Source organism: Corvus kubaryi, unplaced genomic scaffold (assembly GCF_017639235.1).
Source record: "Corvus kubaryi isolate FWS band 111438036 unplaced genomic scaffold, C.kubaryi_AGA036_p1.0 66, whole genome shotgun sequence".
Taxonomy (NCBI): domain Eukaryota; kingdom Metazoa; phylum Chordata; class Aves; order Passeriformes; family Corvidae; genus Corvus; species Corvus kubaryi.
This window is the reverse complement of record NW_024582054.1, coordinates 14,149,994-14,172,431: the sequence shown is the minus strand read 5'-3', so window position 1 is coordinate 14,172,431 and position 22,438 is coordinate 14,149,994. Positions and strand designations below refer to the sequence as shown.

Below are 22,438 nucleotides of genomic sequence, written 5' to 3'. Positions count from 1 at the left end.
ACACACTTAACAGGCATTGCTGATAAAGTGTGTGTGGGCTGAGTGGTTCAACAACCAGATTCACACTGCTTTTAATTCTTACACAGAATTTTCCTGCAGGACTTGTCAAGTGGAAAAAAAAAAAACTAGGAAAAGGTAAAATTTTCCACTATTAGTCAGACAGGAAGGTTTTCTGCCACTTCAGTGCATTCTTCTGTCCCCACTTCATCTAAACCAGCAGTTCTTATTGTTAACAATGTGAAATATTATGCAGGTAGCCAAGAAAGGAATGGATGTCTGTTCTGTATCCACCATCAGAAGGATATCAACTCTGTTTTGGCCTGAATTCAGATTTGCTTTCTCTGTAACTCAAGTTCTAACCACCAGTTTTCAAAGTTGGATGACTGAACTTTCTTTTGCCTATGTACTCGGAGAGGGTGCAGAGGAGACAGGTAGAAGATGCAAGAGGAATGGTCCTCTCTGATAGCATCAACCTGGGTCATCTCTGAGATACTGATTACACAGAGATAATACCGTTCACAGCAGCAAGAACATAGGAAGCATCTTCTATGGGGAATTATAAGGTAGAATTGGTTTGCGAGCTGTAAAACCTGCCTGCAGAGGCACATGGCAGCACAAAGGAGCACATGGCGGCACAGAGAGGCTTGTCTCCACCGGACCCTGGGGAGACATGGCAGACCCCTACGGAGAGGAGCCTGCCAGGAGCTGACAGACAGGTGAACAGCGAGTGACCACCCCATAAGAGGACATTGAGAAAGTGTGTTGCTGATGTGGCAACATGGGATAGGTCATGCCATATAAGGAAATACTGTGCCTTAGCAAAGTGTATAAAACCAACACAGTCCTTTGAATTAATGATTCAGATCCCCTGCCGGTCAGGGTCCGTGATTCAATCGCCAACAACCTTCCATGTCCTGATGTTATGTACTGCTTGTATTCACTGTCCAAAATGAACTGCAAGTGATACTAAAGATACTCACTTTCATTAACTTGTTTACCTGGCCTTACTGCAGTCCCATTCTCTCAAAGATCCTCCCCTTCTAATGAATTTTGTCCTTTTAAAGACTGAGGAAAGGGCTAAGTTAAGAAAATTAAGGACATATTCTAACATGGTATACAAGAGATTAGATTCCAAAAGCCTCTACGCAGAAATATTATAGGAGAGCTTTTACCCCAAAACTACAGCTAGAAATAGGAAAGGTTAAATTGAGGTTGACGCTGCACTGTTCAGTTTCCACACAAACTGCTGCTTCCCAGGCAGAAGTAGTAGCAATCATATTGAACAGCCATGGCAGCCTCCCTCCCTTGCATTGCAGCTTCTCTTTCCCCAGCAGGACAGAGGAGATGCGCTTCATTCTGAATTCAAAGCTTAGACTAGAGAAGTGACACTCACACATTCCTTTGTTCTGATACATCTGCTCATGTCTCAGCTGGTCACACCCAAGTCACGCAGGCGGATGCCATCTTAGATGAAGGCAACAACCCATTCTCTACACCAAAAACTACACACTGCTACACAGCTCACCATCACCAACAGCACGTTTCCCTTCCCTCTAGCTTCTTGGCTCAGAGAGGAAGAAAGAGCAATCAAAAGCAAGCAAAAGACTGGAAGTAGTAGCAGCAGGTAGCTGGGGAGCACAAAAAGAAAATTACGGGAAAAATTCTGACTAATTCCTTCAGACTCCAGAATTATGCTCAACCTCCAGACTAACCATGTAACATCTGGAGACATCCCAGCTCTCTGCCTCCTTGTCATGCTTCAGTTTCACCTTTGGTATTCAGATACTGACAGATTCTAGTCTTCCCTCCTTTTCTTGTAAGAGTTCATTAAAAGCCTAATGACCACACTTAAGCTCCACCTTCAAAAGGTCACCTTCTCCACAAGTGCCAATGCAAGCTTTTTCCCTGCTCACCTAGCAATCTACAAAACATGTCAGAGCTCACACTGAAAAAGTCCCCAAATCCACCACACCAAACTTTGGCCCATAATCCACACCTCTACACCACCTTAGCCCAAACAACTACATTTTTACTGTCAGTTTCAGGCAGGACATTACCCAAGGGATTGTACAATGCTCTTTGCCTTATCTCCAGAATTACTTCAGGAAATGAATTAACCACAAGGTAAAGTTTGCAAGTCATTTCAGGAACATATAAACTGGATCATTAAATATTTACAGAAGATGTTACATGGTTTTGCATGAAACTTGACAGCTCTGGAATGCTTATTTGAGGCATCTAGTCAGAGCCTGGGAAAGGAAGAGGAGAAGAGAAAAGACTCTGGAGTGGGAAGAAGGAAAGAATAGTTAATCCCTCTTCTCTCAAATGAGTGCTACGAAAAAGCACACATTATGATAGACTTTTCCATGACTGCACACAGAGTTCCTGCATAAATGTCCTGGAAATAAATCGCTGTAGTGCTTTTACAAGCATGCTCCTCACGTTTTACGCCTGGAGTCACTTTCGCAGTCCCTCATTCCTCCCCATGGATCAGACTTTAGCCTCCCTGTTAGTCTATTAGCTGCCACTTTGTTTAGGGAACATAGTTCCCTTACAGTACAGGACAGAAAACAGAAGTCTAAAGACCATCACAATCCCCCTACCTCCAACATTAATATGTTTCACAGCATCCACCCGATAGGTCAGTTAGCAATCGAGTATGAACAGGAGCTAAATCTTGTCAGGGAATTACTAAACATAAAAAGGAGCTTTTGTGACTCCTCTTCGATGCCAGTTTCGCTAATCAAAGCTGAATAAAATTACTCAAACAGTTCTATGTTAAAGAACAAGAGCCAGGAGCAGTTTTACCAGATGTCGGCAGGAACAGGGGGAAAAAAAGACTTTTTTTAATCTTTTCACAACAAATTTGCATGTTTTCATCTTATGCATTGCCATTAACAAGATTTTGAACCTTCAGAACACAAGAAAACACCATAAGGTTGACCAAGCACTGGCACAGGTTGCCCAGAGAGGTTGTGGAGTCTCCCTCCTTGGAGATACTCAAAAGCCATCTGGACATGGTCCTGGGCAACCAGACCTAGGTGGCCCCACTTGAGCAGGGGGGTTGGACCAGATCCCTTCCAACCTCATCCACTCTGTGATTTGGTGAACCTCTCATGTTCTGTTTCTCATCGTACAGACTGTCACCAAGAGCTGACCAGCTTTAAAAACTGCTTAGTAGCCTGTCTGCTAAGCACAACAGTAGGGTCATGCAGTTACACACCTCAGTGATTCAGTAGTTATCCACATCAGTGATCTGAATCTGATTATCTTAATTAAAAAGTAAGGAAGCAACATAAAGTCTTCTGGCTTGATGCACTATCTACTGGCCGGAAGCCCAGCAGGTACATCTAGTGAATAACACTGCTGCACAGCTTCTGCATGGGGCAATGTCTACGGAAGTGGCTGTAGCCTGATCCCAGGTGTCCATGCAGAAATAAATGAGTTACATTCCCTAAGGAGCAGAGGCTGCTGGGCAAGAGGGATGGGGCTGCTGTGGCTGGCTCAGCCAGCTCTGGCCTAAGCGCAGCCTGTGAGCTAATGTGAATGCCTTGGCTCAAAGCAAGCACCTGAATTCTTTGGAAACCACAGGAATCCAGCACAGAAATGGTGAATATCCCAGAGGAGCCAGTATCAACTAGGAAGCCAGGCTACTGAAGGAAGGGTGTCGCGAGACTGAGTGGTATGAGCTCAAGTGGCAGCATGGCAGCTAGTGGCAGGTGTTGTGAAGCCCAGCTGTCTAACCCCAGAGCGAACCCTTTTGTCCCACTGGAAAGTCTCCCCAAGGAGCTGCTGCTCCTTGGGCCTTTTGCAAGAATGTCTGGGTTTCAGCTCAGTTTTGCCTTTCCCTTTTCTCTAATCTATTTTTCAACTTCAGTGTAAATCTGAATGACAAGTTCCTGATGGTCTAGGATCCTTCCAGCTATTAAAGCTCAGAAATAGGGCTGTCTAAACATGGTTTAGGAGAAAAAGTAGTCTATCGAGAAGTCTCCCCAAAATAAGGAGCCATTTCACTATGAATTCCCCACACTATGTGTCAAGCCCCCATTATGCCTGCAGACACCAAGCAAGAGAGGTCCACCAGGCTCCTTTCTGTCCCACACAGAAGGAGGGGAAGTTAGACAGGAGAGAGAACTAGCAAAACAGGGGAGGTGCACAAACAGCACAAGCTATTCCTGGCCCTATGTTCTCTTCAGCTGTACTTCAGGCACAAGTCAGGCTTGTTATTCTCTACGTACATGAATGCCCCTCCAAAAACCAGCATAATCCACCAATTCAGCAGTTGGCTCTAAGGGAAGCCTTGGGACTCCCACATAATTGGGCTTGGTGAGTCACCTTCAAAAGCATGTCAAAGTTTATAATTAAGACTGTAGTTTATTCACAATGTACCTCTTATTCAAACTAAGATATAAAAGGTATGTCAATAAATATATCGCCTGTTTTGGAAATCACAGATAAATAAAACTACCAAGATTTTTAATGTATGGTTGAGTGACAGAATTACACCCTCAGGCAAACCTGGACCAAGCTTGCCATGACCATCTCATTTTCCAAACCTATACCTTCAATGCAAAGGCCCCAGCTACAATTCTCCAGGCTGTGATCACAGACACCCAATCTAGATTATAATTGTCCTTTCCAGTACAAAGTTACTAAATATCTGCCAATTTAACAGATGTATGGCAGCACACTGTGTCTACTTTTTTTTTAATATGTACTAGAAAAGTGTTCAACGCACTTTTCAATCCAACAGGAGGATCTTAAGTCACCCAGTGCTGCTTTATGTCTTAAGAACAGCTTCAGTCTTGTTTCAAGCCTCAAGAGAAAAAAATCCCCACCCCACTCCACTCCCTCCAAACAGATCACTGAATATCTCCAAATGAATCTATTAGCAGCGTTCCTTCTAGAGGTGCACCAGGCATAAAATATGCAAGGAGTTTTGATAGAGCTCGAGGGAGGCACAACTAGAAAAGCTGTATTGTAACAAAAGATAAAAACAGAGCACATTCACTGATACCACTCTTAATAACTCTCCAGAAATCTGATAGTTGGCTCTGTTCACCTATGGCTCTGTCCCCTTATACAGCTTATTCCACATGGAGTAGGGCGGAAATAGCTAGAAAATGAACCTACTCAACATCAGTGCTTCCTAAGTTCTACTCAGTATTCTTTTAGAGGATAAACAAACAAAAAAACACTAACAAAAATACCACAAACAAACAAACAAAAACCCCTGACGCAAACATTTTGAAGTCATTATCTTCCTGAAAAACTGCATTAAAAAAAAAAATAAAAAAGAGAGAGAGAACTTTGGCCAGGGCAAACCAAATAGTTATTTGGTACTTCCAGCACAACAGCTGAAGGCTCTGTTACACACATCTGGGTACATACCCTTCCTATCTCCTTCAGAGGAAACTTGGAAAGTCAAATAGAAGGTACAAAAATGTTGGATCCACAATCCCTTCCTTCTCCTCAGCTCTGAAGCCTCAAATTCCACTCTAGATCATGTCATGACAAGTCTAGCTGTGCCAGAAGAAACAAGGCCTGAGAAAATATCTAGTCAAACATCACAAATGTTTGTTATACCAAGTTTATTCCTTGTAAAGATCATTACATCTTATGGTTTCCTGATAGCACTCCTTTTTTGGTAGAGGCCATCAAGTTTACTGAAACAGCCAGGTTTGTGGAATATGGAAATATTGAATATGCAAAGCAAAACACTACAGAGGAACGTGACCTTTCAGACAGACTAAGAAAACGGGAAAAAAAAAAAATTAAAAGACCAAGCCAGGTCACCCTTATTACACTTCAGAGACTATCTGCCTTCAGAAAGCAAATTCAAAACATGGAAGTCATCATAGTGCACCTCAAACACCAGCTGAGGTTCCAAAACCAGATTGCTCTGTTCTGCTGGTAGTTTTCACCTTAGATTGCTTCTATACCACCTTGGATTCCAGACCCTGACATTACCTCCCAGTTCTCTGCTAGAAATTGCTTCTACCCTTAAGCAGCATGGGGTCCTTTTCTTAAGCAAAGAATTAAAAACAGCTTCTACTCCTCAAGGTTGAAACATTTCCCTCTCCCTGCACAGCTAAACTTTTGTCCCAGCTTTAAACCAAAGCATTACAGTATGTGAGGCAATTACAATGCTCTCTCCCAGCACATAACTCACATTTTAAAATGAATGACAAAACAGCTAAATAGGAAGCCATACTCCAGTAGCTCCAGGTTCTTCACCTCTCACCAACTGAATCTGCAAATGCAGGGCATGGGGAAAATACAAATTGGTACAACTGAAATCCACTAGTGCCATCTGGAGGCCACACAGAAGAGCCCACCTAAACTTTCATCAGCCTCTGCTCACCTTGAGTGTTGTCCTCCAAAGAGAGCTTGCCAGCACTTGCTGCAGGAACATACCAGCTGTACAGCCACAGTAGATGTGAAAAGCTTAAGAATAATGAAGGATACTGTCTGCAGTAAACTTATAGCTTCAACTGCAAGTCTTTTGCCATAGCTGACACTTGAGCTGAAACTGCTCAGTGGGCAGTTGCAGTTTAGTAACAGAACCAGAGCTACTCTCCAGAGTCAGGACCTTGGAAGAGGGATAACAGCTCATTATTTTCATTTCCTCTATACTTCTTCCACAGTTGTACTGGTAGAGCTGACCATATCACAAAGTAGCATTAAGATACCTAGTGGCACATTTAGTCTGCATATACTATCTACCTCTCACAGAAAGCTGAAGGATGGCATGCAATTTGAAAGAAAGGAAAACTTTAATTAGTAATACTGTGGTGTCCTGTAGATATATGTTCCACTTGTCATGTGCGTCGACACCATGTGCACCAGATTTGATTACAGTTTAAACAAATGGAATCTAAACACACATAAAACTGCTAAGGATTTCAGAACACTGAAAAGTGATTTGCAAGTATTGCTGCAAGATGGGATCTTAGCAATTGAGAGTCCAGAATTGTTGAGACTGATGCTTCTGAATGGAAACCCAGATACGCACTTCTACGCTCTTACCCTCATGCAAAATATGTTACTCTACTGGCAAAAATGCACACTTATCTTCAGAGTAGAACACTTGTGTTTATACAGATGCATTTTTCCAGAAGTAAACTTCTTTGTTACAAAATCAGCAGAACCACCTTTAAGATATTAATGATGGTGCAAATCCTATTTTTGAAGACCTGCTATGTACTGCCCATTCTGAGAACACGCTGAAAATCTATGCTATCTTGTTTCCCTCTCCACTTTCCAAAAACATGCAATATTAGCAGCTAACAATTTAGTTGCCAGTTCCCAAGAGAAAAGTCTTGCATGCCTGGCATGTTTAAGGCTTCCTTTCTAAAGTGAATATAGTTGTCAAGCTTTCCACTTATAAACACGAGCTTCCCCTTTCTGCCTCCTTTTAGGGAAAAATATGTGTTCACATTATCTTTGCAGGCAGAGGCACGTCACAACACACCTGAAGGGTGTTCATTGATTTAATGGATATTTCTTGTGGGATCATTATTTATGTATCCTTTGGGACTCATTATCTTCTTGGGACAACGATAATTTGGATTCAGTATCTACCCAAGTCAGAGCCATGTCAGGCATGAACCCTAGAGATATTCTGAGTACATCAGATGTGCTTGTAAGAAAGATACAGCATTACTTAGAACTGTTGCTGAAGAGAATCGTGTGGTGCTCTTTTCTCAAACATCACTACCGTTAAAATTCTGATCTGTTGGGAATTCAGAGGGGTGATTGCTTCAAATATACAGACAAATATTTTGCCAAACTTCTGTGATGAAGAAAACCAGGTATTTTTGGAAGACAAGTGTTGATTCTAGGGAATCTTAGGTATCTTTCATGGCTTACACGCAAAAGAAAATTGTTATCTTGCAGGGTAAAAACTGTGAACTAGCCTAAAACCACTTACTGGATACTGCAGAAAATACAAATACTGACCTAAAATTTAGAAGAGTCACTGAAAGTATTAAAACAAATACCAATACAGTCATTAACAGGTCTCCAACTACTTTTTTTTAGGATAAATTTGAGAAAGCTTGGATTCCCTTCCCCTTGGAGAATGGAGAAGAGGCCCAAAGGGATCAATAATCCCAAGTTTCAAGAAGAACTCAGCCTTGAGAATGAACATGCCAGTGATGATCTGTTTCGCCATTCAACCCTTGAGAGCGGAAAACTTGCTTTATTAATTATATATAAAAACAATAAAATCCCTCCCTCAAGATTCTATAATCTATATGAAGAAACCTGATGGGATGCAGCATGGTGAAGTATCATCTATTTAAACTCTGCAGAATTCCCTAACTGGCACTTTCCTCATTTTACTATTGTTTCAGGAGCAGAGAGACAAGCCAAGAAATGTCCGGATCACCAAGTGCACGTGCACCGAAAAAGACGACTTCTCCCATACCTGGCCAATCCTTCCTCGTAGAGATAGACGACGAGTGGATCATAGGATGTAACCAGAACATAGAGACGCACATCAAACTTGAAATCTGAAATACAGTTGTCAAGAGTTGGTGACTGCAGTATCTTTCAGACATCATATCCAGTTGAGGAATTTCAAAAGAAACCATTATCTGCTGCTGACATAAGTGCCTGAAGCTATCCCAGCTGAAAAGCTTCCAGGTTTTAATGAATTCCCTAGTTACATTTGTCTGGTGCTAGACCAAGCTAGACCACTCAATTATTCAACTAAACTCCTGCAAAGGTTGCAGAGATCCTCAGATGCAGGGTTGGGGGAAGGGAGAAAAGCAATTCCTAAGCACACTCACCATCTATGAGCAAGGGATTGCTGATGTAACGAGACACCAGGATGTTGTCTTCCACAATAATTTGGCTTGGCTGTAGAAGAACAGAGAATTTAGGCGTGAAAAAACAGGATATGTAAGGAATAAGAAGAAATTAAACCAAATGCACCGTTTTTTCCTGCCTTTCCCTCCTAAAGCCACCCATACCAATAACTATGTCTGGGAAAGGAAGAAATAAAACCAAAATGAAAAAAACGTAACTGTCAGTCACAACACATTTAAGGTAACTAGAACCTAAAGAGAAGTCTGGGAATTATTAAATTGCCAAAACAACCTGCCCATTGAATTTTCCAGTAAAATACTCAGAGTAGCATACAGATTTAACAGCCACATGGCAATGATGTAAAATATCCAAGGAAAAAAATCCCCACATCTAAGAAGTAACTGTTACTCTGTTTGCTTCTCAAGGATTTAACCAGACACACGGAGAAGGGGCTTAGAAGTCACAGGAAGGAGTATGTAACTATAGTTGGTGAGGACATCACAAGTGAAGAAAATGACTCAACTTGTGATCTTTATAACTACATCCTGGGCTGGTATCCAACCTTTTTGCCTACCTTCTACTGAGTCTCAGTTCACAGCAGGAGCTCCCGTACCCAAAAGAAGCTACACTTGTTGCTCAGAACAGAAAGGTCTGTGACAAATACACATCACAAAGTCATGGGATCTGTAGAAAAAGCTTTTACTTTTTGCTGTATGCAAGCCTCTCTTGTAACCAGTTTTAACTACTCAACAATTTCTTGCACATTTCCTTGCCTTCACTTTGCAAGAGGGAAGAGAACCACGGGATTCTGCCTTTATTCAATTTTGCATGTATACAGCCACAACACCAGCATCATGAGCAGAAAACCGAAGCATATGAAGTGCTTATATAGAATGTGAGAGAACAAGCTCAACTTCCCTCAGAACATCACATGAAAGTGACAGACTGCTCTATATGGATCAGGGAAATGCAAAGGTTTGTTATTTGTTGGGGGGGGGGGGGGGCGTTATTGCTGTTATCTAAAACTTTTGTGATGAGATTCTGAAAGAGACTCTTTTAATGGCATCTCACTGAAGGAAACTGGCCTGTGGGACGAACTAGCTACAATGCTTCTCGAACAGAAATACACAAAGGGATATTGGTCCCAGAAGGGTATTTTCCCCATGTCATGGCCAACTGCCATGCGAGCCTGAGCTCATTCCTCCCTTTCAAGCAAAGAAAAAACTGAGTGTAGCTCTGGAAATACTTACCTCATACACTTGGCTAATTGCTCCCTTATTTTATGGGAAATGATCCAAGTAGAGAACAGATGAGGCAGCATGACCCCTTTAGTGCAGGGAAGGCTAAAGGGGTTCAAATGAGTGAAAGCAAAATGACTCAACAGTCATTTTGCTGTTGAGCATATTTATTGGAATCCCCTCGTGTTTGGCTCCTGTTCAGATGTATTTGTTGCCTATGACAACCTAACTCCCTGCAAAGCCCACAAAGAGCAAAAGACACTAAAACCAGCACATTTGAGTTCAAAGAACTATCCCCATTACACCTCAGGAAGGACACACTGACCTTTAGATAACACAGCTTTAAGACTGATACACTGCCTACTCTATCAAGTTTCATTTAAACTGGTCTCTTCCATGGGGAAGTGGGGAGACAAGGGGTCTGTTTGAGGACTGTTTAGGTCACACAGGGAAACAACTAAGGAGAGTTCTGGAAATCTTCCCAAGGTCAGCCTACAATCAGCCACAATGAGAGCATGAAGCAGCGCGGCTTCCCAAACTGTCTCAGGGAGTATAAACTTGGTCCTAATAAGCTAAGACTTGAAGGTAGATTGCAAGATGAGCACAGCATACAAAGAGATAGACTGCTTTTGGTTACACAGGCCAGGCCCAGGCAGGCTTTGCAAGCTGCTCAGGGCTGTTGAACTGCTCACTAATATATGGCTGAAATTAAGAGTAAGGCCAATGTCCAGTTCAATGCCTCCAGGCCTCTTGCCTGGAATCCGACACCGTTTTGAAGACAGTGTTACTGGAGAGTAGTCCTTTCAGTGAACACTTACATTATTTACCAAGTAGACACCTCGACCTCTGGAAGACGCCACAGGCTTCACTATCCATGGGCCTCTGTCCCTAGAATAGGTACCTGGTTAAAAGAAAACAGCACAAGTCTGCAACATCTTCCATTTTGCTTATTAACAGAGGAGCAAGAATCAAGAATGTTGCCTACAGTAAAAGCTTTAGAGAACTCCCCAAGGAGATCAAAGTCTGCTTTTTCAATGTGTTATTTTACCCCTCTGGAATCACTGCAATTATTACAGCCCCTCCTTGAAGCCCCTCCTGCCGCTCTGATAGATTCATTCTTCTGCCCCTGTGCCTCCTTTCAGCACTTTTCTCTTCAGTACTCCCAGGCACTAGGCAGGGATATTGTGAAGCTGATCATCAACAACAGTGTGCACATAAAAACCCCTCAACTTTGGAGTCTTAAGCCCATATGCATGGAATAAACAGCAGAGTATGAATTACATAAAAAAATCATATGGACTTTTTCTACTGTCTTCCCAGCTTCCTCTAATTTTGTTGCCTTAACCACTGGCACGATCAAAAGGCTAGGATATTAAAAATAATTCCCTTCCCCCCACCCCCCATTATTTTGTTTCTTGTCTGGGCATCACCAGCCATTCACTTACTGCAGAAGTCCTGGTACTCTGTTGGGAGGATAAAGGTCTGAGGTAAGATATGGAATGTCTTGAACCCATGGGTCAGCTGCATTCGAGAAACATTCTTGTACAGTCTGTCCTTTCGTGTCAGTTCATATGACCTGGAGTCCCAAAACAAGAGTCTCTAATCTATTTTTTCCCAACATTACAGCAACTCTTTGTCCTAGTTACTAAAGTATCTGTAGCCTTGTCAGATGTCTAAACCCCAACCTGCAACTACTCTTGAGCTTTTACTGCCTCTACCTTATGGCTGTAGTAACATCAGCTGTAGCACTTCTTGCAATTCCCAAGACAGACTGAAGCACAGCAATCTGTTATAATGGTGGTTACAAACCTTAGCTGGAGACACAGGACTATCTCTCTAACTAAAAACCTGAAGTCACAAATAATTTAACAATCAAATAAAGAAAATAAAATTAAAAATCCAGCATTTGGGCTACAGACAAGCATTTTAACTCATATATTATTCCCCCAAAACCCCAAAGATCATTTAGAACGAAGACAGCATGTGACACTGGCCCAGTCTGTTGGGATTTTACAGTACCATGTATACTGTATTTTTCGGGGGTATATCTATGTTCAGACTTTTGCAAATCATCACAGAGATGTTCAACAAAACGTGGTATCAAGGCCTTACCTAGGGAAATGATTGACTTTCTGAATATCTGTAAGGGAGCGCAGCAAGTAGGGCTTCAAGTGTGATCCTGTCCACATGAGATTATAATCGGTGCTATTAGGGTGAACCTAAAAAGCAACATAATAAACACCACACACAAAAACATCAAACTAATGAAAAGCAACACCACTTGTCCCTAGATCTGCAAGGCAAAAGCAACTCTAGTTTAAGACAGTCTCCTCTACTATCTCTAATATAAGGGCAATTCAACCCAGCTGCTGCCCTAAGGTATTCCCATGCTGGGAAATAACCATGTCAAATTTTCCTAAAGAAACTTGTGAGTTTGTTATTTTCATAGACACTTTAAATGCAATTTTTAAAGCATTTTAAATCTCTTCAGGAAACTTGTCAGACCAATTCCTTAAGTTGCTGTTACTCAGGAAAGAAAAAAAAAATCAACCATACACATCTATCAAATTGTCATTAGTTGTATACAGGACACTCTTTAGAGCAAGACAGGTGCTAGAAGAGAAGTGTGAAACACTACATCAATACTTCTGAGAGCTTGTAAAGGCTGAGAGATTAAATCCTTCAGATCTTCCCATGGGTGTGACACTGTAAAAGCAAAAAGAGAAAAAGCACATGACCAAACTTCAGCATTCCTTTTTCCCTATTTTTTCAGGCTTAAGACTAATGGATTCTCCTTTGAGAGAGCAAAATCATGACATATCTTGAGTGTGACTAGCAGAGTACGTTAAACGAAAAACCTCAGGGGGGATGACAGCAATTTCCTGGTTCTAACCCTGCAGAGTTAAAAAAAAAAACACCAAAACCCACAAAAAATCCAAAACCATCATCATCACCTCCCAGCCCAGCACAAAATCAGATGAGAAGTTCATTGCACTCACCTCATGAAATCCATGGGCAGTCAGAATGTTCCGAACGAGCCGGCTGTCTGTTCGCACAATCTTATAGGACATGTGGAAGCGCTCTGTGAAGAGGCAAAGAGATATGGAATTAGAGTCTGCACCTGGAAGAATAAACCAAAGTCACTCATGCTACCAAAGAAAAGGACTCAGACAGTACAGCTGCATTTAATTCACAGAGCAGCACATAACAGGCAAGGGGAGATAAGAAATGCCAACATCAGCATCACTGAACTGACTTACATCAATCCTTAGTTATAATATAGTTGTATCACAGAACCCCATCATATAAAAATAAAGCACAGGACAGCTTAAAAAATACCCAGTTTGGGTTTTTTTTAAATATTCCATCATATAGACTGCTTTATAACACTCCAGACATGATTTCAGCTTTCTTCTCTATTCAACATCGGTATTCCTAGCTGTAAGTAATTATGTCTTATGCCCCTCATTGACATGGCTAGCTTACATGATTACTTTTTAGATCCTGAAAACCCAAGATAAAGCACCGAATTTTTGTCTACATCTCATCCACCTGTACTGATCTTCCAACAAATAACTGCAAATACAGTAGGAGATAAAGTAAATAGTAAATACAAGGAAATAAAAAGATAAACTCACTATGCAAGTAGAAAGTCATAAAAACAAAAGCAGTAAGCAGCCCTGGAGGTACAAGATAAACCAAAAGCAAGTAGCAAGACTAGAGGTCAGCTGTCATATAAAAGGATGTGGCAATCCATAAAAGATTTCAAAGACAATAGAGAAAGAAATTTCAATGCCAGAATACAGAACTGCCTAGAAAAGGCATTTTACAATTTCATTCAAACTGAGAATAAAAGGGCGAAGATTAGATTAAACTTCAGGAAATATGTTCTATCAACAAAAATAAGTCAAAAAAGTAGGAAGTATCATGATCAGGAACCAGACAAAGCTGAAGGAAATTTAACAAGTTGCACTATTCAGCAGTAAACTTGTTAAACCATGTGAGAAAAAGCAGAAGAGACCCCACGCTCCAGTAAAAATGCAAGTTACAATTACCATCAGCTTCTGGCACCACCCAAGTATATTTTTAACTCACATGAAAAGGAGCAGGAGTTTCCACATATAAACCACCTTCTCCACCCCTTACCCCAATGAGCCAGAAGCATTTCTGCTTGGATAGGATATTAGAAACGAAAGCACCAATTACCTAAGAAAGGAAAAAGCAAGAGAAGAAAAGTGTCAGCACCTTCACAAAAAGAAGCTGAGTAGATTTTAGCTTTTCTCCAACTCAGCACATCCAGAATGAGCTCTAAGCTGCACACACCCACAAGTACTAACTTTTCAAATCCAAAGTGACTGTTTGGCCTCTTTAGAGTCTCTCCCTTATTTGACACTAGACAGGTTTTGTCTTCCAAGTCAAATGCTGCCAGCAATTATTCTGTTTATGGCCTTCTCACAGTTACGAGGCTGTAGACTCAGGAATTTGTTACTACAGCTTATTATTGTTCAACTGTGGGGCTGTCTGCTTTATTTCCCAGTGAAATGCTCTCGAAATTCACTGCAATGATTGATTTTAAGGTCTTAGCTATAGTGAATTTATATCCTGGTTCTAAGTTCTAGCATGGCCTCCAAGTTCAATTTGCAAGCAGATCGTTCCAACTCAAAATGCATCAGGGCCCAGTGGAGGGACAGACACCATAATCCAAAGACATTATTATTCACCAATGGATTAAGCATTTCTGAATGTCTCAGTGGTCAGACACCAGAGAGGATTGTAATTTCTTTCCTACTATGTCCTTTTCCCACCACAAAGTGAAGAGAACATCCAGGTAAGAGACTTTTACCTCATGCTTTCAAGCCAAAAGCTGGCACATAGTAGCACCCACCTCCAATTAGACGGAGGTAGCTGTCCTTAGTCAGAATAGCGTCAGCATGAAACACCAAGACAGGGACCCGCCTGCAGCCACCACCGGTCCACTTGATACACGGATGATCCCTGAAATGACAAGACAGTTTAAGCAACTGCTGAGCCTCACACATGCAGCAGTTACTTACAATAACGACACAGCAAGTCTCCCTACCTAACCCACCTAGCCTGTGGACAGGACATAAGCAAACACACTGGGGAAAATAGTGGAAGATTGGCGAGGAGGACTGTAAACATGTTTAAGCGACTTACAGCTTGGGTGTAGAAAAATACATGCAACATTGTAACTGTTGTCTATCTTTGTGTGTTTCACAAGTGGAGTATCTGAGGTCAGATAGCACAGGACTGCAGTAGACTTTAAGGCACCCTATCGAACATGCTTGAGACTCCTGCCCTACTGTGGGCAAAGTCAAAGCACAGTGGTAAAATACACCTGCAAGAATCCCTGAAAAACAGGTGCGAGCAGCAGCTGCGGTGATCCTCTAGCAAGGACCAAGCTCCACAGTGCCTGCCTCCCTGCTTGTGTGCCTCTGAGGCTGCTTTGGCGATCCCCCAGTCAGCAAGGTAACGAAAAGAAATCTACTCTTTGCATTTCAGCTGCAGTTTTGTGGTTGTACCTAAGCCCTGCCTGTGCTGACTTATACACACACATGCTAGGCATCTGTGGTGGTTCCAGGTTCCACGCTGGCTAGATGCCAGGCAGCCACCAAAGCTGTTCCGTCATTCCCGTCCACAGCTGGACAGGTGAGAAAAAATTTAACGGAAGACTCATGAGTTATGGGCAGGGAGGGATCACTCACCAATTACTGTCACAGGCAAAAGAGACTCGACTTGCGGAAACTAATTGAACTTACTACCAATCAAAATCAGAGCAGGATAATGAAAAGTAAATCAAATCTTAAAAAATCCTTCCCCCCACCCCTCTCTCATTCCCAGGCTTAACTTTATTCCTGAATCTCTACCTTCTTTCCCTCAGCAGTGCAGGGAGATGAGGAATGGGGGTCACAGTCAGTTCATCACATGTTGTTTCTGCCATTGCTTCCTCCTCAGGGAGAGTCCATACCCTGCTCCACCATGGGGTCCCTCTCACAGCAGACAGTCCTCCACAAACTTCTCCAATATGAATCCTGTCCACCGGCTACAGTTCTTCATGAACTGCTCCAGCATGCATTCCCCTTCCTACAGGGTGCATTACTTCAAGAACAGGCTGCTCCAGCATGGGTCCCCCACAGGGTTACAAGTCCTGTCAGCAAACCTGCTCCAGTGTAGGCTCCTCTCTCCATGGGTCTGGAGGTCCCTCCCAGGAGTCTGTTCCAGTACAGGCTTCCCTTAGGATCCCAACCTTCTTTTGGGCATCCACCTGAGTGTGGGGCTCCTCCACAAGCTATAGGTGGATCTCTGTACCCCCACAGATTGTCATGGACTGTAGGGGCACAGCTACCTCACTATGGTCTTCACCACGTGCTGCAGGGAGTCCCAGCTCCAGCACCTGGAGCAGCTCCTTGCCCTCTGACTGTGGTGTCTGCGGAGTTCTTCCTGTCACATATTCTTACTCCTCTCTTCTCTGAGCACTATTACCCTCATGCAATAACTTATTTTTCCCCTTCATAAATATGTTATCACAGAGGTGTTTCTACCATCGTTCCTGGGTTCCATCTTGGGCAGGACCATATGGAAGCATTGTCTCTGTCAGACACGGAGAAAGCTTCTAGCAACTTCTCACAGAACCCACCCCTGTAGCCCTCCCACTACCAAAACCTGGCCACTCAACCGCAATACAGCACCCTTGGTACTCAGCTATAAAGGGAGTCTTCTAGACCACCTTCTTTTTGAGTTGGTCTTGCCAGTCCAAGTTCTGTTTAATTCTGTTTAGTTCTGTATTTATTTTACTGGGTATAATTTAGGAGAAGTCTCATGAGCTTTCACAGCTACAGTTCTCTGAATTTATAGCCTGAAAACAAGATCTATAATTCACAATAAACCACAACTGTTTGTATCCACACAACCAGACCTTGCAATGCAGGTTCCAGCTTCCAATTTTAGAACCACAGATCAGTGTAGTCTGCCTGGTTGTAATACTGGAGTCTGAAGTGCACAAAAAAAGCACTAATGAAGAGTGTGAGAGACTAGAACAGACTTGGCTCAACACAATGGATAAAGCTGTGTATTCTTCCCTTTCAATTCCTGTCAGATACAGCGGAATGCAAGCCCAGAATTCAAGAACGATGCCCCCCAGTGCACCACTTAAGCTACAGACTCTGAAATGCAGTGATCAGTTCTGTACAAAACAAGACTACACTAGGAAATATCATCTCCTCAGAGAAATTAAGGACACACCAAAAAAAATTAAGACCTGTTATATCAAATTCGAGGATTACATAAAGAAAAACTGTCAACCCTCCTAGGCAAATAAAACTCGGGCTGTTTATTACCACTGCGCAAGAAAATTAAAAACATGAAAAAGTTAACAGAAAACAGAGACTGACGGGTTGGAGAGACCTCTCTATCTACACTAACAAGAAGAAATACAAAGACTGACAGAGATATACAAAAGGATTTGTCTATAGAATATGAAAGATCATTGTCTACCAAAGGTTTGGAGAAGCTACACAGGACAAAACACTTCCAACACTTAGAACAAAGTAACAGAGATGTAAGGGCAATTACCTGATGCTAGGACAAGGGCTCTTAAGGGTAGCCTTGGTCCTCTTAACAAAGTTACTACCATTATCATGCAGACAAATTAACCTCACAGCACTCCCAACTGCTTCTGCTACCTCTAAAAATATTTTTTTAAAAAAACCTACACCTGGGGTATAATTAGCTATTCAGACTGGAAGGGACCCAAGAAGCTTCCAGAATTTACACTACAGGCCAGAGCCTTATGTAAGTGGAAAATGAACTGAGGCAACAGGACAGGAGTTTATACTAAGCCTGTCCTGAGGATTTGCAGCAAGGCTCAATCCTCCAGGTGACAGTCATTCATTCCTAGCATGACCCCCCGTCACTTGATGCAGACGTACTGTTACAGTTACATTCGAGGTGAAGTTAGTTCTGGACCTTTCCATCCATGAGGATCTAGCAAACCCAAGCCAATGACTTGCTATGAAGTAACATTCCTCTAAATGTCTTAAGTCACTGTAGTCTGCAGCTGAGCATTCAGTCACAATGTGCACCCAAAAAAACCCTAACAGGACACAGTGAAGTAGGTCCAGGTCAAACAGAAAAGGGATTCTACTATGGGAAAGAACAAGGGAACAATTCCTTCACAAGCAAAGCTAAAAGAAGTTGCTAAACAAAGATGGAACAAACATTATGACTTGTTACTAGTAAGAAATACGAAGTCTAGTAGCTGATTTATCACAAGACAGTTTTTTTAAAAAGGCCATAAAACATATATATCAGTCTACCATACAGCAGATTTCTAATCTGTGCAGCAGTAAAAAAAAAAAAAAAAAAAAAATCCAAAAACCACACACATGCCAAAAAAAAAGAAAAAGAAAACAAAGGGACAATATTTTGATATTATCAAAAAAGTTCCCAGCTTAGGAACATGACAGAAAGAAATCCATGAAACTATGGACTTCAGAGCAGCCAAAGAAAAGCTGCACATTCAACCCTGATGCATGTGGTGGTCTTTTACGCTGCAGCTGTTGGCAGCCTGCCCATAGGCTTAAGGCCTAAACCAACCATCTTTCACTTCATAGGTAGGAAGGTAAGAAATGCATGTGTCTTTTCAAATTACTACAGATCCACCAGAAAGCACAGAGACATAGAAAGTTCTTTTTCTACTTACTCCAGTTCATCTACAGCATCTTCTTCCTCCTCTGAGGATGAGCCAGTTTCCTCCAGATCTTTAGCCATCCCAACCGGCATTTCCTCTGGGAGTTTTCATACAGCCCAGTCCCAGTTGCAAGAGCAGCTACCTACAGTAAGGATTAAAAGCAGGAATGCATAGCTGAGCAGGACTGCGAGAGATACCAGGTAACTCCCGCCTCCTGCCAGTACATATTTCTCAAAGGACTATCAACAAGTCTGTTAAACCTCTGTGATCTGTCAAACATCACCTCCGAGCCCTGAGAGCGCAGAAAGAAGCACCACCTTCCAGCAGATTATTCCGCACCTGCCCGTGAGAGCCACTCGGGCGCTTACCGGTAACGCGCGTCCCCGCCCCGCCCTGCCCTGCCTCGCCTCGGGCCGCAGACCCACGCCAGGCCGGCCCGGCCCCAACGGGAAACGCCCGCCAAGCCCGCCCTGCTGTCTGGGGACAGCCGGACACCGTAACGCCTCCACCGGCTCAGGAGCGGCCCTCCGGCCCGAAGGGACAGCTACGGCCCGGCCTACTCCGCACCAGGCCAAGCACGGCGACCTCCGCCGGCCCCAGAAGAAGCAAGAACGGTGAGGAGCGCCCAAGGCAACAAGTCCCCGTGCTCGCCGTACCTGTCCCCGCACAGCCGGGCCGGGGCGGACCGGGCCGGGCCGGGCCGGGCGCACAAGGCAGCCCCGGCCCCTCCCGCCGCTTCCCCGTTACTACAACAACCGACGGGCGGCGTCCCCGCCCCGGCGCGCAGGCGCCCCCGCCGCCTCACTGCGCAGGCGCACTCGAGTCCACCCTGCCACCGCCCCACCTACTCCCACGAGGTGGGCGGGGATGGAGGCGGGGACGGGGCGGGACTGCCCCCCCCGCGCGGCGAGGGACCCGATTGGCGGGACACGGTCTTACGTCACGTGGCGCGCGCATGGAGCGGCGCGCAGCGGCCAATCGGAGTGCTGGGAGGTGGCGCGGGCGGGGCTCTGGTGCCGCCGCTGGAGCGCCGCCGGTAACGGGCGGGGACTCGTCCTGGGCCTGGCGGGCGGGGTTCGAGCCTGCCGAGAGGATGAGCCGGTTCCTGAACGTGCTGCGCAGCTGGCTGGTGATGGTGTCGGTCATCGCCGCCGGTAACACCCTGCAGAGCTTCCGCGATCACGGCTTCCTCTCGGAGAAGCTGTACACCGCCAGCCCCGGCCTCGGTAAGGGCCGCGCGCGCCGGCCGCCCTGGCGCCCTCCTTCCAGCCGTGGGCCTTGGGCTTTCCTCGGGGTCCCACCTCTGGGGCCCGGGAGCTGCCTACTGCCCCGGAGTGCGCCTCCACGGCGGGACTGCGGGTGGCAGGCAGGGCCGTGCGTGGTCTCCATGTGCTCCCTCCTTCTTTACGCAGTGAACGGGCTCCAGGCTCGGACCTTCGGCGTCTGGACCCTTTTATCATCAGTGATCCGCTGCCTCTGCGCAATCGACATTCGTAACAGGACGTATGTAAAGCAGTACCCAAGAAATCCATAGGTTTGCTTGCTAGTCACAGCCTGAGCTTAGAGGGCGGCACAGAGGAGGTGGGGAATCATAAGCTGTTCCTGAACTTTCTATAGTGTTGACAGCATTCCCCTGAAGAAGCTCAAATAGGAGTGTAGGATTTGTGTGATAGCTGCTGCCCCCTTCTGCCTCTGTGGGGACAGCCTCCGCGTTTGATTTCTGTTCTTAGCTCAGTCAGAAAGTGGCAGATCTGAGAACTTCTTAATGTCACAGATTTCTGAGCTCCAGCTTGGAAAGCATTTTCTGAATGGTGTTGCTGCCCTGTTAATGAAACAATTGCTAATGCCGTAGTGTGACTGATGCTCAATACTTCTTTTGCTATGACAGCTCAGCTAAAGACTGGGACAGTTTTAGGTGGCCCATTGCAGTGGTCTTAACCGGTTGCTTTCTTTCCCGCACTCTTACCTGGGGCTGAGGACAAGGCCTGAGGTGCAGCCTGATGCTGAGTGGGAGACACACCATTTCTCCCTGTGCTAATAGAAATGTTTCTGAGATGGGTTTCCAAGCAACCTGACTTGAGGTCTGTGGTAGATAAAGCCTTTATTGGAGGTTGCTAAAACCCTTTTGTCACTGCCTCCCTCAGCCCCACAGCAGAAGTCACAGTTTGCCTGGCAGTATGTGCTTGAATTGCCTAGGCTTATCTAAGGTAGGGAGGTGCAGGGACTAAATGATATGTTTTTAGGGGTGGTGGCAATGCTAGTTACCAAGAGTCAGTTGTTTCTTTGAGGAGTTTTATCTTGCATCTGTTGGACCTGCTGCCTTTTCAACAGCTGTGGCCCATAGAGGGTAGCAGAGCACAGGTGGGAAGACACTGGGTGATGCAGCCTGACATCAGCCAAGTCCTGTCACCCCTAGTTCTTTGCTCATCCAGTTCTCACCTTCTTTTTGTGTGTGCACATACTTCTTATTGCACTGGTGCCCTGCTCATGCTCTCCCATCTTCACCTGCCTTCAGGCCAGACAATGCCTGTGACTTTCAATGCACCTTTGAACACACTGCCCCATTATCCTCCCAGCTGTTGCCCAGGGAGTTTTTGCACCTCACTAGGCAAGAGACAAAGTCCCTTCTGTGCTGCCAATGAGAGCAGATGGGGCAGCGTGCAGGTTTGCCTTTTTTTTCCACTCAGCCATATTCATGCCCAGAGTATGATATGATAACCTGCTTTTTCTGCTCTTCAACAGCCTCTACCACATCACGCTCTTCACCTTCTTTTTGGCCCTTGCTCACTTCCTCTCCGAGGTCTTCATATACCACACTGCAGCCTTGACAATTGGAGTTATGGCACCCCTCATGGTAGCAAGTAAGTGGAGCTCTGCATCGTCCCCCTGCAAACTCTCCTTGGAGCTATGACACCCCAGAAAAACTCCCCATGCAGCTGTGAGCTGAGGGGATGGTGGGAGGGGATGCTCTTGTCCAGCATTTTCAACTCATCCTGTATCTCTATCACAGGTTTCTCTATTATGGGGATGTTGATTGGGCTGCAGTACCTGGAGGTAGAAGCGCTATCACAAAACAAGAAGAAAAACTGAAGTTGAGGGCTTTATGTAGGTTGGTGGCATCTTCTACCCTCACTGCCAGACTTCCACAAAAGCTCAGCTGAGCTTCTCCAGGACACCAGTCCCACTGGTGGGTCAATATTGGACTCTGTCAATCACTGTCATTACCAAGTGGTTTTTGTCTTGTCCAGGCAACGCTTCAACTGACTGATGTCACAGACCAAGTCCCAGAGGAGTTTGTGTCAAAGCTCATGGGAGGCAGTTGATGACTGACTCCCTGGGTAGCAGGCCAAGTCTCTGGCATGCCCAGAGCACTAAGAACTTCTCTCCAAGTGTACTTGTGGGGACAAGGTGCAGAACTATCCAGGATTTGCTGAACACTTCAGACCAGAGAGAGTGAATGGCTGCTACCCCTGGCACTGCTGTGTAACTTGAATGTGTGTGGCCCCAGGGGCCATTTCTAATAAATGACAAAAAACTGCAGTGTGGTATGTTTGTCTTTCTCTCTACACAGCAGTGGGTAGAGGATCAGAGCCAACAGCAGCTTCCACTGTATGCTGCAGAATACATCATCTCTTCAGAGCAAACCTACCTTTCCCTGACTCCTTGCCACAAAGTT

The 22,438-nt window shown here is 44.4% G+C and overlaps 2 protein-coding genes across 14 annotated transcripts in view; one reads left to right on the top strand and one right to left on the bottom strand.

Moving 5' to 3' along the window:
* TTLL5 (tubulin tyrosine ligase like 5) overlaps nucleotides 1-19,530 on the bottom strand; it is a 127,038-nt gene extending 107,508 nt beyond the window's left edge. For 8 of the 12 annotated variants that reach the window (XR_006019430.1, XM_042047997.1, XM_042048007.1 and 5 more), the window contains exons 1-9: nucleotides 19,419-19,530; nucleotides 18,775-18,904; nucleotides 14,938-15,047; nucleotides 13,052-13,134; nucleotides 12,165-12,271; nucleotides 11,498-11,628; nucleotides 10,871-10,953; nucleotides 8,796-8,865; nucleotides 8,432-8,516 (exon numbers count right to left, since the gene is read on the bottom strand). Coding sequence is in view for 11 of the 12 variants with exons in the window: in XM_042047997.1 (XP_041903931.1) it covers nucleotides 8,432-8,516; nucleotides 8,796-8,865; nucleotides 10,871-10,953; nucleotides 11,498-11,628; nucleotides 12,165-12,271; nucleotides 13,052-13,134; nucleotides 14,938-15,047; nucleotides 18,775-18,854 (749 nt within the window). In the remaining variant the exon portion in view is untranslated. The other 4 variants (XM_042047999.1, XM_042048004.1, XM_042048005.1 and 1 more) reach the window with 4 other exon arrangements.
* Nucleotides 19,531-19,754: 224 nt separating this feature from the next.
* ERG28 (ergosterol biosynthesis 28 homolog) lies at nucleotides 19,755-22,302 on the top strand. 2 transcript variants are annotated; one of them, XM_042048014.1, is made up of 5 exons: nucleotides 19,755-19,988; nucleotides 20,175-20,265; nucleotides 21,505-21,623; nucleotides 21,773-21,871; nucleotides 22,011-22,302. In XM_042048014.1, the coding sequence occupies exons 1-4, from the start codon at nucleotides 19,856-19,858 to the stop codon at nucleotides 21,850-21,852; spliced, it is 423 nt and encodes a 140-aa protein (XP_041903948.1). In that variant the 5' UTR covers nucleotides 19,755-19,855; the 3' UTR covers nucleotides 21,853-21,871; nucleotides 22,011-22,302. The 2 variants fall into 2 exon arrangements, with proteins under 2 accessions (XP_041903948.1, XP_041903946.1); XM_042048012.1 differs by having other exon boundaries at nucleotides 19,756-19,988; nucleotides 21,773-22,302.
* The last annotated feature ends 136 nt before the right edge of the window (nucleotides 22,303-22,438 follow it).